Source organism: Symphalangus syndactylus, chromosome 8, assembly GCF_028878055.3.
Source record: "Symphalangus syndactylus isolate Jambi chromosome 8, NHGRI_mSymSyn1-v2.1_pri, whole genome shotgun sequence".
NCBI classification, from domain to species: Eukaryota; Metazoa; Chordata; class Mammalia; order Primates; family Hylobatidae; genus Symphalangus; species Symphalangus syndactylus.
Genome location: NC_072430.2, coordinates 69,110,814 through 69,124,542, shown reverse-complemented (window position 1 = coordinate 69,124,542; position 13,729 = coordinate 69,110,814). Strand labels below are relative to the sequence as shown.

At 37.3% G+C, this 13,729-nt stretch overlaps 1 protein-coding gene across 1 annotated transcript; it reads right to left on the bottom strand.

Moving 5' to 3' along the window:
- Window positions 1-1,125: 1,125 nt before the first annotated feature.
- LOC129487197 (olfactory receptor 4K5-like) lies at window positions 1,126-2,096 on the bottom strand. Its single transcript, XM_055287813.1, is given in 2 exon segments — window positions 1,126-1,340; window positions 1,343-2,096. Coding segments are annotated over 2 exon segments (969 nt in total).
- Window positions 2,097-13,729: the final 11,633 nt, after the last annotated feature.

Genomic DNA, 13,729 nt, shown 5'->3' with positions numbered 1-13,729 from the left:
TATGCAATGATATTTCATAATACTATACAGCAATAGTAAAAAAAAAAGAGTACGTGTAAAAACTGATTGAATCTGAATCTGAGTAGTCTTTAGTTTACTTTGAAAAAAAATACCATAGGCCTAACGGAGAGAAACCAAGGAAGAAATAAATGTGGAAGGGTGATGCCCTGCCCATCGCTGAGTTTCAGAACTCTTTGGATAGAACATGAGTGAGGTGAGGCCCCCTGGATGGAGAGAGGTTCTCTGGGTTGCACTGGACCAGAGCTAGTCCACAGAAGAGGAACTGAAAATGGGAATCGGAGAATTTAAGGCCAAGGCTGGCAATAAAACTTGCTGGAGGATGAGTACCACTGGGTGCCTGAACATAAGCCACTGGCAGCTGCACTGTAGGAACAAGAAGAGAAGTGGCACAAATGAAAATCTTGGTGTTGAAATAGTTCAGCTTTCTAGATTCTCCTCTCTTTTCTACGACTCATAATCTAAAAGGAAATTGGAATTATCTAGCCAATCAGAGACAGCCTTTTAAAGGACAGGTTTAAAATGGAAGCTTCTGAGTCTGTATCATTCCATATTTTAAAGCATTGCTAGCTATTTGAAAACCGTATGCGATAGGCATAATTGATATGGGGGGAGGAGTCTCATAACCTAATAATCTCCTCTTAAACTTAAGCAGTTATATTAAATTGTAGATTGGCTATTTCCTGAAGTTGGCAAAATTCAGTTTCATATTCTTAAATACTATTCATCCATATAGAAGTTTTAGGCATGTTGTTAAGAAAACTCATAAAACCTGACAAATGTTTGAATGTACGCCCACCAAAGAATTAGGTTCTCATTGATTTTTCTCATGATATTTACATTTACCCATAACAAAAGCAGTAAACGCATACATATTATCCATCTAGTGCCCATATTTTATTTCTAGAACCACTAATCTAAACAGAGATTTTTTCCATGTTTTTATATTTAACTTTCACTTGATACCTAGAAAAAGATTTGTTAATATTCATTAAATGCTCTCTATATTATCATCTTCACTACTTTCCCCACAATTGAGATACACCACAAAAATACATTAAAATATTAAACACAGTATCGACCTGAGGAATTTGAAGGAGTTTTATGTTAATGAAGGGAAGTTCTCACTACTAGTGACATTTCAGAAATTCTCCTTGGCCTCAGGTAATGGTTCACAATTTTCCTTATGGCAGCCTTCATATCTCTATTCCTTAGTGTATAAATAATGGGGTTTAGGATGGGGGTGAAAACAGTGTAAAATATGGCAAGAAATGTATCCAAAGGATAGATGGTAGATGGCCACACATAGATGAAGATGCAGGTCCAAAGAATAATATTACTACTGCGATATGGGAAGCCAGCGTAGAAAATGCCTTCGCCATTGCAGCCGAAGACTTGAGCCAAACCACAACAAGAATAATGATGTAGGAGCTGACCAAGAGAGAGAAAGTGCTTAGGGAAAGAACTCCACTATTGACCACAATTAGTATTTCAATGATGTAAGGGTCCAGGCAGGCAAGTTTGGTCACTCGAGGAAGATCACAAAAAAAGCTGTCTACTACATTAGGTCCACAAAAAGGCAGGTTCACAGTAAATGATAACTGGCTTAATGTGTGCACCAAGCCCACAGCCCAGGAGATCATTACCAAGACAGTGCATGTCCTTCGGCTCATGATGACCACATGGTATAAGGGTTTGCATATGGCTACATACCTGTCATAGGCCATTGAAACAAGTAGCACCATCTCCCCTCCAGTAAAAAGGTGAATAAAGAAAATTTGGGCTATGCAGCCACTGAAAGATATGGTATTGTGTTCACTCAGAAAATCTGCAATCATTTTAGGGGTAGCAAAAGAAGCCTGACAAATGTCAATGAAGGAAAGGTTTCCCAAGAGAAAGTACATACGGGAGTGCAGGCTGGTATCAGAAGTCACTGTGAGGATAATGAGAAGATTTCCCAGCACAATGACCATATACAACACAGAGAAGAAAAAAAAATAGAAAAGCTGGAGTTTTTGAGAACTACAGAGTCCCAACAGTACAAATTCAGACACCACTGAAGAATTGGCCTTACCCATGGTTCCAAGCTGCAGACTTGTTCTGAAACAACTCTAAAGGAGGATAAATAGAAAGGAATCAGAATTTGAATTAAGAACAATTTTAAGGTTAGGGATTCTGAGATCTCAGATATAATGTGCATTTGCTGAATGCAAAAATTTTGAAGAGGCCATAATAGTATGTCTGGATAGGTGGATAATAGGAAAGAACTTATGTACGTGTTTAAATAAGGCTTAGTAATTTAATCAGTATAATTAGAACCCCTTGAGTTTTTGGATAGTCCTTGTCTTTTATACAGTAGGAAATGAGCTTACCCAGGAGCTGACTCATGACGACAAGACTAGAGGAGTGACCTAGAGTCCAGCTCCACAAGCCTCATAGGTTGACAAAAAGTGTTTACATCTGCTTGTCTTGTGGTCATCTTACATCATCAATTATACAACATTCTTCTTAACTTTTGAAGAGATATTCATGGCTTGATTATTATTACATGATGTAAAGTCATACAGATTAACTTTTGGCTAATTATTATATCTGAGCTTTAATTCCACACCTTAAAAAAGATGGGAGGTGTAAAAATACCTACTTTACAGAAAACTTTAGAGTTTAAGCAGAATAACTCATGACATTCTACTATCAAAGTAATTGGACTGCAACATATGATCTTAATACATTAAACATCCCGTATTAATAGAAATTTACCTTCGTGCTCCTGCAGGAGTCATTTACAATTAGGCAATTCCTACTAAACAGATACTGATAAATGTATATTATACTGGCCTATAGTTCCAACTGAGTTTGTCAATTAGTTATCCAATAATTTCTTAAAACACATATTATGGCTTACCTGAATTATCTAAATCCTATTTTCTGTTGATTATCCAAGAGTGGAACCTAAATTTTTCATTTTCTTTGCCTATCAGAATTAGATTTCAGCCCACTTACATTCTCCCTGCTAGAGTTCTCCATGATCTTCTTAAAACATCTTTATAATTAATGCTGGAAAATGAAGTTTAAAAAAATTTCTGGATAGAGAAGTAAAAATGATTATAAACCTCTCATGCTCTTGAAAATATCTAAAAATTTGCATCTTATGTTTTTCACCCTGTGAAGACATACCCTTACTGTATAAATCTAATTCAATTGAACTGGAAAAACTTTAAAGAAGTGCTGTTTTAGGAAACCATATTAGTTCTGATAATTAACTGTTGACAACAGTCATGGTAAGAGACCTGAGAGAGTAATGATCTAATTCTAATCCCATGTGAGAACACGAACATCTTTTTCTGCTAATTTATTTCATACAAGAAGCCAGAGTCTTTCCTTTGTCTCTAGGCTACAGACCTAGTCTCTCATTTAGATGAATGCAGTTGCAATCCACACTGGGAAGCCCCACAGTAAACAATCATACTGTGTACTCTATTGAAAGAATGTTCAGAGAAGCATTCCACTGAGCCACATTTTGGATATACATTATTGTAAACTCTGGAACTACGGCAAACAAAAAGATGACTCATTATACTTGTTTAAAGCATTAGTAACAACAAATCACTGTCTAAATATACAAGAAGGCAATAATTAAGAGGATTCTGAAATATGATGTAATCACTTTATCCCATGTGACTTATTTTGTTCCCCCACTTCTAAAATAAAAGTGTCCTTGCTCAAATTCATGTATTTATTACATAAAATGATCAACTCTACCTAACGAAAATGTTTATTGTATGAATGTAATGTATTAAACAAAAATTGAGGCAGATTTAAATATAGTGAATGACGAATCACAATTTTAAAATTTACAAATGAAGGGCAAAGAGAGCTTGCGTTTGTTCAGATGCTGCTAGATAGCATCTGTGTATACATGTTTTATCAAGTGATCTTTACAATAGACCTTTGGAAAAGGGGTTATTAAACTGCAGAAGAGAAAAACAAAGATTAGACATGTTTAGTAATCTGTGGTCAGACGGCTAGTAAGGGTCAGAACATCTCAGTGGGGATTTGAAATCAGATAATAAAAATAATATTTAACATTTACTAAGCATCAAAGTGTCAGGCACTGTTCTGAGCTCTTAATATATAGTAATTGAATCTTCCCATAACACTGCATGGTAAATGCACTTACTAATTCTATCATACAATAAGAAGTCAGAGATAAGGAGATGATAAGCAGTTTCCCTGAAGTTCCATAGCTGGAGAGCCATTAAACTGGAATCTGAACCCTGGTATTTGACTCCAAGGCCAGCTCTTGCCACATTACGACATACTGTTTCAGATGTGAATATAAAACCCATGCCATTGACACTATGCTACAACTGGAAATTCCCTCAATATATGCTCATGATTCTAATCTTTTCATCTGCTATGAGGCATTGGTTCATCAGTTGAGCCAGAGTTTCCCACCTTTGGCATTATTGACATTTGGGGTTGAATTATTTTGTTGAAACAGACTGTCATGTGACTACTGTAGGGTGTTCAGGAGCATCTCTGGCATAGCCCATTAGATGCCAGCTACACTTTCCCCCCGTTATGACAACCAAAAATGTCTCTAAACATTACAAAATGTCCAGTTGAGGAGGTGAAAAATGACTCCCAGTTGAGGACCACTGTGCCAATGTGTTAAGCTATCTTTGGCTTGCATTTTTAGTCTCTCCCTGTTTCATTTAACTTTTCATTTCATCTTTTCATCTACTGACAACTGCTCAGATTCACTCATCAAAGAAATATGAAAAAGAACTCTCCTAAACTCTTCTATTATCTTTCTTTTTTTCTCTTAATTTTTCTTTTTTTTAAAAAAAGAAATTTTGTGTAGGAGTGTCTACATGTTTCTCTCCAAATCTTTTTTACTACTCAGACTTTTAACATGCTTAACTATGCCTTTTGCTGGCACAGTCAGGAAAACTACTTTATCAAATGTCCCCAAAGACCTGGTAATGACAGCTAACTCTTAAACAGAATGCCTCTTGGTTTTCTTTTCAGAATTTTTAATATTAGCTTCCTTTATCCATGCTACTGCCCCTTAAAAGTAGACTCCAAGAGGTCCTAGCCTCTGGCATTCCAATTTTTTTTCCTTTTCTCTCTGCATTTCTTGAACTCTTCTTTATCTCTTTATGTCCTTATTAATCTATTTCTGCTACTTGTTATCTCCCTTTCTTCGGCATTCCATTCATCTCCTTGGCAGCCGTAATTTCCTCTGTGTTATGACCTCTAATTTTGCAGTACTGTTCCCCCCGCTGCCCCCACATTCCAATATTCCAATCTGTTTCTGACAGTTTTTGAATGTGACTATACATAGCCATCTCAAACTTCAGCTCTCACCATTTCCCAACTCAACCCAACTCTTTCCCTTCAAACTCTTCTGAATTAACTGTAAGGGAAAACCTACCTTTCTCCTGGACCTCACTCTTCCACTTGAAACATCTCATCATTCCTTAAGCATATATATATATATAAAATTTAATGTCCTTAGCATGAGAGCCAAGAATATATAACCTGGTTTTACCTATGCCATACCCTGCTCTCCAGCAAAAAATAAGACTACTCAACTTTTATTCAGCTGATAGACAATTCCTTATCCATTTTTTCATGTCCTTCACAGATGTCTATTCCAACACAAATGTTACCACCTCTAAAAGCCTTCCTAGAGGCTTAAGTTGAAATTTCTATGTCCTAATGTTTCTGTAGCACTTTGCTTGCATATGCATTCTATCTTCTCCCAAGGTATAGTGAATTATGTTGGCTTGGCATACATTTTGAATACAAATTCCACTTTCTCATACCAGAAGCCGAGCTCAGTTACCCTTGATACAGTTTCCAGTTCTACACTATGTTCAAATGGTTCAAGCTGGTGGCCAGAGATAAAAACTAGAGGCATCTCTCCCACCTGGCCAACTGCGCTCCTTGCTTTCCTGTTGCTTTCTTTAAATGGACCATTCAGTCATTTTTCCGGTGAACTTAAAGTAACCCATACCCTGTTCCCTCAGGTATACTGCTAAATGCGAGTCTTTCTCACCCTCCCTCTACCTGACTCTTCATTCCTACATGACTCTGGGATGAAGGACTGTCCTCCCAACTTATTGCACTCTCCCTGCCTGATCGCTAAATAAACATCATTGAACTTTTTTTCTATTGCAGTGATGTATTGAATTTGCATCATCCACTTGAAGAACCAGGGGCTGGCCCAGGCTGAGTTTTCCCTGGAATGCTTGGGAGAACACGAGATCAGGCTCCCAGCCTCCAGAGTGCTGGTCTGGTAGACATCAACTAGACATAGGTCAGACAAAAGCTGCAGGGGCCTCTGCCAGAATAAAGTTTCCTGTGTGAGGAATTCCCTGGTCATGACAACTAGGCATTAAGCCTTTCACCAGGTAAAAGAAATATCCCTAAAGACAGACTGGAAACACCCACAACAAGCTCATTTTCATTTCTCATTAGGACAGGATTGCTAGCCACTCTGATATGGAACCCCAATTTAGCTGGGGACTCTCAAAACATAAAGTAAGACTCCCAGTGTGGAAGAGAAATATTATTATGATAGCTAACTCTATTATTTCTCTTCCACACTGAAACTTCTTGAATTATTGTGCTTCTTATGAATCATTCACAGGATTTGGCAGAGAGATGTGCCAAAAGTACATTGTCCATAAACGTGTTATAGTATTAATGGAAATATATTTCACCCTGTATTTGTCATTCACTGAATAGTTTTACCTTCTTACTTTCCTGTGCATAGAGTCCTTCCCAGTGAATGGCCTAGAACTCTGCAAACCATAAACCACCTACATAAACTCCATCTTTACATGGAGCAAAAATATTTCATCTAATTGGTAATGCAGTGTCCTAGTTAAGTAATAAAAACCAGTGCCAACAATCAACCAGCTAATGCAAAAAGAATGACATAACTGGTTTGAGTTGAAGCATGGAGAAAATAGTTTATATGTTATATTGGAAGTAAACCATACTTTAGTTAACAACTTTTTAAAGTTACAGAAATAATGAGATGCTTTAAGAAGAATAAATTTGCATTTTACTTCTGTAGGGTTAAATAAATCCTGTTATATACTTTAAGTGCAAATAAAAATAAATTATGGATTATACTATAACTACAGACCTATAACATGAGCTTGGTATTTAACATTCTCATGACTTTTTTGTGTAGTTTTACTCTACAAAGTAATATATAGCCTTGATTTGCATGCCTATTTAATTTCTTTAGGTAATAGGTAAGAGTGTCATGATGGATTTTCCTAGGTGCAGTCAGAGTTTTTCATAAATTTCCCAAGTGTCTCCCCAAGTATACTTCATCTATTTACATAATTTCTCACAAGTTATCCCTAGCATGAAAAGACACAGACACATGAACATCCTCATCTTTTCTAAATTAATTATTTATTTTTTCCATAAGTTATCAGGGTACAGGTAGTTAGTACCTTTTTCTTTTGTCAAATTGTAAGCGTGACATGAATTTATCTAAGTGACCAATTGCAGCTTTTAAGATTTAGTATTAAATAGCCAAGGTTCATCTTCCAATGGAAATTAATACGTTTCACCAGATATTCTCATTCGAACAAGGCAAATAACATCCCACATTGCTGAAAACTACAATGAGGACGATAAGGCCATAGGAGAAAAAGTGAGAGTCATTCAGATCTTGGGCACTATGTGGAGTAAAGTATGATCTGCCAATTCTGTACAAATGAACCTGCTACTCCAGAGAAAATGTGTGAGAAAGTACATTCTTTTGCCTAAGTGAGAAATACTTTGACTTGGGAATGGAAGGGCATACTGGGCCTCGCATGTGCAATATGGAACAAAGGGTAGTTAATTAGAACTTAAAGGACATGGGTTCTTATTCTCAATTCTACCAATAACAAACAATATTTTATTGGACAAATCATTGTAACTCTCTTAGCCTTAGTTTACCTTTGTACAAAATGATTTGTAATATTTGAAGGACACTAAACATGAAGAGAACTATTAAATGACTTATTGGCATATTTACTTAATTTCATACAAGCAGTATCATCCTTCATGTATTATTTGACAATTGAATATTATTCTACTCAATAATTGATTTTTAACAGTTATCAATAGTGATACACATAGTTTTAGTTTATTCATTTTAATTCTGTAGGATCTCCATTATATATATATACATTGCACTGCATGTTTGTCGTTTTTGGTGAATAGGCACCTGGATTCCTTCCAGTTCTTGTTATTATGAACAACATTAAAATGAGCACTTGCATAAATAAATATGTGCTAGGGGTTCTCCAGAATGCACACTTGAAGAGTAATTGCCAAATTGTAAAAAATTCAAATCTTCAAAATTACTATTAGATATTTCCAAATTATTCTACAAAACTACTTAACAAATTTGTACTTCTTTTCATTTATCAGTTTCATGTCTCTCAGGTTTGAATGTACCCTTCAATATAGGCTATGTGTTGAACAATGGAATTTCTTATTTTTTTATTATACTTTAAGTTTTAGGGTACATGTGCACAACGTGCAGGTTTGTTACATATGTATACATGTGCCATGTTGGTGTACTGCACCCATTAACTCGTCATTTAACATTAGGTATATCTCCTAATGCTATCCCTCCCTGCTCCCCCACTCATAACAGGCCCGGGTGTGTGATGTTCACCTTCCTGTGTCCATGTGTTCTCATTGATCAATTCCCACCTATGAGTGAGAACATACAGTGTTTGGTTTTTTGGTCCTTGTGATAGTTTGCTGAGAATGATGGTTTCCAGCTTCATCCATGTCCCTACAAAGGACATGAACTCATCCTTTTTTATGGCTGCATGGCATTCCATGATGTATATGTGCCACATTTTCTTAATGAAGTGTATCATTGTTGGACATTTGGGTTGGTTCCAAGTCTTTGCTATTGCGAAAAGTGCCGCAATAAACATACATGTGCATGAGTCTTTATAGCAGCATGTTTTATAATCCTGTGGGTATATACCCAGTAATGGGATGGCTGGGTCAAATGGTATTTCTAGTTCTAGATCCCTGAGGAATCGCCACACTGACTTCCACAATGGTTGAACTAGTTTACAGTCCCACCAACAGTGTAAAAGTGTTCCTATTTCTCCACATCCTCTCCAGCACCTGTTGTTTCCTGACTTTTTAATGATGGCCATTCTAACTGGTGTGAGATGGTATCTCATTGTGGTTTTGATTTGCATTTCTCTGATGGCCAGTGATGAAGAGCATTTTTTCATGTGTTTTTTGGCTGCATAAATGTCTTCATTTGAGAAGTGTCTGTTCATATCCTTTGCCCACTTTTTGATGGGTTTGTTTGTTTTTTTCTTTATTTTATTATTATTATACTTTAAGTTTTAGGGTACATGTGCACAACGTGCAAGTTTGTTACCTATGTATACATGTGCAATGTTGGTGTGCTGTACCCATTAGCTTGTCATTTAGCATTAGGTATATCTCCTAATGCTATCCCTCCCACCTCCCCCCACCCCACAACAGTCCTCAGTGTGTGATGTTCCCCTTCCTGTGTCCATGTGTTCTCATTGTTCAATTCCCACCTATGAGTGAGAACATGCAGTGTTTGGTTTTTTGTTCTTGCGATAGTTTGCTGAGAATGACAGTTTCCAGCTTCATCCATGTCCCTACAAAGAACATGAACTCATCCTTTTTTATAGCTACATAGTATTCCATGGTCTATATGTGCCACATTTTCTTAATCCAGTCTATCATTGTTGGACATTTGGGTTGGTTGCAAGTCTTTGCTATTGTGAACAGTGCCACAATAAACATATGTGTGCATGTGTCTTTATAGCAGCATGATTTATAATCCTTTGGGTATATAGCCAGTAATGAGATGGCTGGGTCAAATGGTATTTCTAGTTCTAGATCCCTGAGGAATCACCACACTGACTTCCACAACGGTTGAACTAGTTTAAAGTCCCACCAACAGTGTAAAAGTGTTCCTATTTCTCCACATCCTCTCCAGCACCTGTTGTTTCCTGACTTCTTAATGATCGCCATTATAACTGTTGTGAGATGGTATCGCACCTATTTAATAAATGGTGCTGGGAAAACTGGCTAGCCATATGTAGAAAGCTGAAACTGGATCCCTTCCTTACACCTTATACAAAAATTAATTCAAGATGGATTAAAGACTTAAATGTTAGACCTAAAACCATAAAAACCCTAGAAGAAAACCTAGGCAGTAACCCTTGAGGACATAGGCATGGGCAAGGACTTCATGTCTAAAACACCAAAAGCAATGGCAACAAAAGCCAAAATTGACAAATGGGATCTAATTAAACTAAAGAGCTTCTGCACAGCAAAAGAAACTACCATCAGAGTAAATAGGCAACTTACAGAATGGGAGAAAATTTTTGCAATCTACTCATCTGACAAAGGGCTAATATCCAGAATCTACAATGAACTCAAACAAATTTACAAGAAAAAAACAAACAACCTTATCAAAAAGTGGGCAAAGGATATGAACAGACACTTCTCAAAAGAAGACATTTATGCAGCCAAAAAACACATGAAAAAATGCTCATCATCACTGGCCATCAGAGAAATGCAAATCAAAACCACAATGAGATACCATCTCACACCAGTTAGAATGGCCATCATTAAAAAGTCAGGAAACAACAGGTGCTGGAGAGGATGTGGAGAAATAGGAACACTTTTACACTGTTGGTGGGACTGTAAACTAGTTCAACCATTGTGGAAGTCAGTGTGGCGATTCCTCAGGGATCTAGAACTAGAAATACCATTTGACCCAGCCATCCCATTACTGGGTATACACCCAAAGGATTATAAATCATGCTGCTATATAGACACATGCACACATATGTTTATAGCAGCACTATTCACAATAGCAAAGACTTGGAACCAACCCAAATGTCTAACAACGATAGACTGGATTAAGAAAATGTGGCACATATACACCATGGAATAATATGCGGCCATAAAAAAATGATGAGTTCATGTCCTTTGTAAGGATATGGATGAAACTGGAAACCATCATTCTCAGCAAACTACCACAAGGACAGAAAACCAAACACCACGTGTTCTCACTCATTGGTGGGAATTGAACAATGAAAACACATGGACACAGGAAGGGGAACATCACACTACCAGGGACTGTTGTGGGGTTGGGGGAGAGGGGAGGGATAGTATTAGGTGATATACCTAATGCTAAATGACGAGTTAATGGGTGCAGCATACCAACATGGCACATGTATACATATGTAACAAACCTGCACATTGTGCACATGTACCCTAAAACTTAAAGTATAATAGTAATAAAATTTTAAAAAGGAAGTACCATTTTAAGATTTTTATTTTTGAAGTGTATCTCCATCTGGGGTGTGCATAATTTGTAGAAAGTCAAGAACTAATTTTGAAATGAAAGTGTAAGGAATTCAATCTAGTATTTCCTAACAAAAGTAATAATAAACTGGAAAATACGTGGTTGGAAACAACTATTTCAGAATCCTGGATATTGACTGTTAAGAACTGAATGTTTGTGTCCCCCCTGCCAACCCACAATCCATATGTTGAAATCCTAACCTCCAATGAGGTGATATTAGGAAATGGAGACTTCTGGAGATAAATCAGCTCATGAGGGTGGACCCCTCATGGATGGGTTCAGTGCCTTTGTAAAAAATATTTTAGAGAGATTTCTAGCTCTCTTTCTGCCACATGAGGATATAAGGAGAAGTTGATGGCTTGCAACCTGAAAGAGGGCACTCACCAGAACCCAACCAGACTGGCAGTCTGATCTCAGGCTTCCAGCCTCCAAATCTATGAGAAATAATTTCTGTTGCTTATAAACCATCTAGTCTATGCTACTTTGTGATGGCTGCCCAAACTGACATTAAGACAAAAAGAAAGAGAAACCTGTATTTGTGAAAACCTAATGAATATCAGATAAGAACAGTAGAAATATATGGTATTTTAGCCTATGGCTTCTTGCATTATCACTACCCCAACAAACTCCTTTGGCATAATACTTCCAGCAGGGTGGGGAAAGTGGTGGAAATCAGCTGCTTTTCTGCCAGAGGTGGCTGATATAATTTAGAGCTGGAAACACAAAATCACATGCCCGGGGTGTTGTCTAAAATATTAATGATCTTAGTGTCAAAATGTCATGAAATTCAGCATTGGAGTTAGTCTAATATTGACATATTGGGTAGAACAAGCAGGAAACTGGCACACTTACGAGATATTTACTAGAGAGATCGGAGAAACGAAATAGTGATGCTGAGCCTTGATAAGTTTCCACATATCCCTGAAAGTTCAAACAGCTATCCACATGCACAAGACTGCATGAATGCTCAGAAGAAGTCAGGGAAACCCATAAATATCTACTTGTCCCTGGATGAATACAAAGCCTTGCACATAAGCAGCATAGATACAAGGATGTGTGGATGAAAGCAAAAGCTAGAACAACTTCTAAACTGCCTGGCATTGACAAAAGATGAAAAACTGAGTGGCTCAAGATAATGAAGCACAACCTCTCTAATCACTGAGTGAACATTAACCATGCTCAACCAGAAGTGACCTCTAGTACACCAAGATTAAATATAAGAACCAGAACTAGCAACAAGAAAATCCCTAACAGAGTCACTGGTAGCCGCATATTTCAGGGACACAGATTTTACAGGATTAGTCCTGTTAGGTCACTAAATAAATAAAAATAATACAAACAGTAATAGCAGGAACAATAACTTCTCAGAGAGAAAGAGAAAAGAATCAGGAGTTGCTACAATAGATTGTCTAAAATGCACAACTTTAAACAACAAAAAAGAGACATGTCCTGTGAGGGTTCAGTCAGGCTGGTGGGAAAAATTTTAGTTATAATAACTACAAACCCTCTTGAAAGGCCTGAGAGTTTGCAAAACTTTGGTAACAGATCTGGCTGAAGGCAGCCTAGTCCCTTTACCCTGAATTAGATAAATGAAAGTAAATACAAGGGAATGTGGGGGAGTTTGTCTAACTAGCTTGTTTACTCATGTGGTCCTAGGACTAACCTTTGTTCTACCATGGGTGCTTAATTCTTTTCTACTTGGGAAGTCTGCAATGTCAATTACTCTCTAGTGGTGTTGACTCAAGCCGTTGTCAAGTAATCTTTACTAAATAAATGCAAGTCTCGCTGGCTGCTGACTCTTTACAGCACTCTTCTTGGAGTCTGTAAGTGGCCCAGACACTCAGCTGGACTGGCAAAGAAGAATATCTGTGCCAGTGTACATTATTCAGCCATCACTGAGTCAAGGTCTGCAGGACAGACCTCCACAATGTCCCACCCCCCCAAAAAATGAAACTGTCTCAGACACAGGAAGAAAAATAGTCAATAGAAATTATTGATAAAACGTCACAAATGACAGATTTATCAAACAAACACTTCAAAGTAAATACTAAAATATATTGAAATAACTAAAGAAAAACATGTTTTGGAATTAAAGGAGGTTCTGGTTCAAGATGGCTGACTAGAAGCACCTAGTGCATTCCATCTCATGGAGAATAAACAAAGTGGTAAGTGAATACTAACTCTTAGGATCACCTAAGAGATCGTGCTGGGATTCACCAGAGAAGCAAGTGGACACGTGGAGAAGAGAGAGGAGCGAAACCATGAAGCCAAGTAACTGCCCACCTGGGACCATGCAGA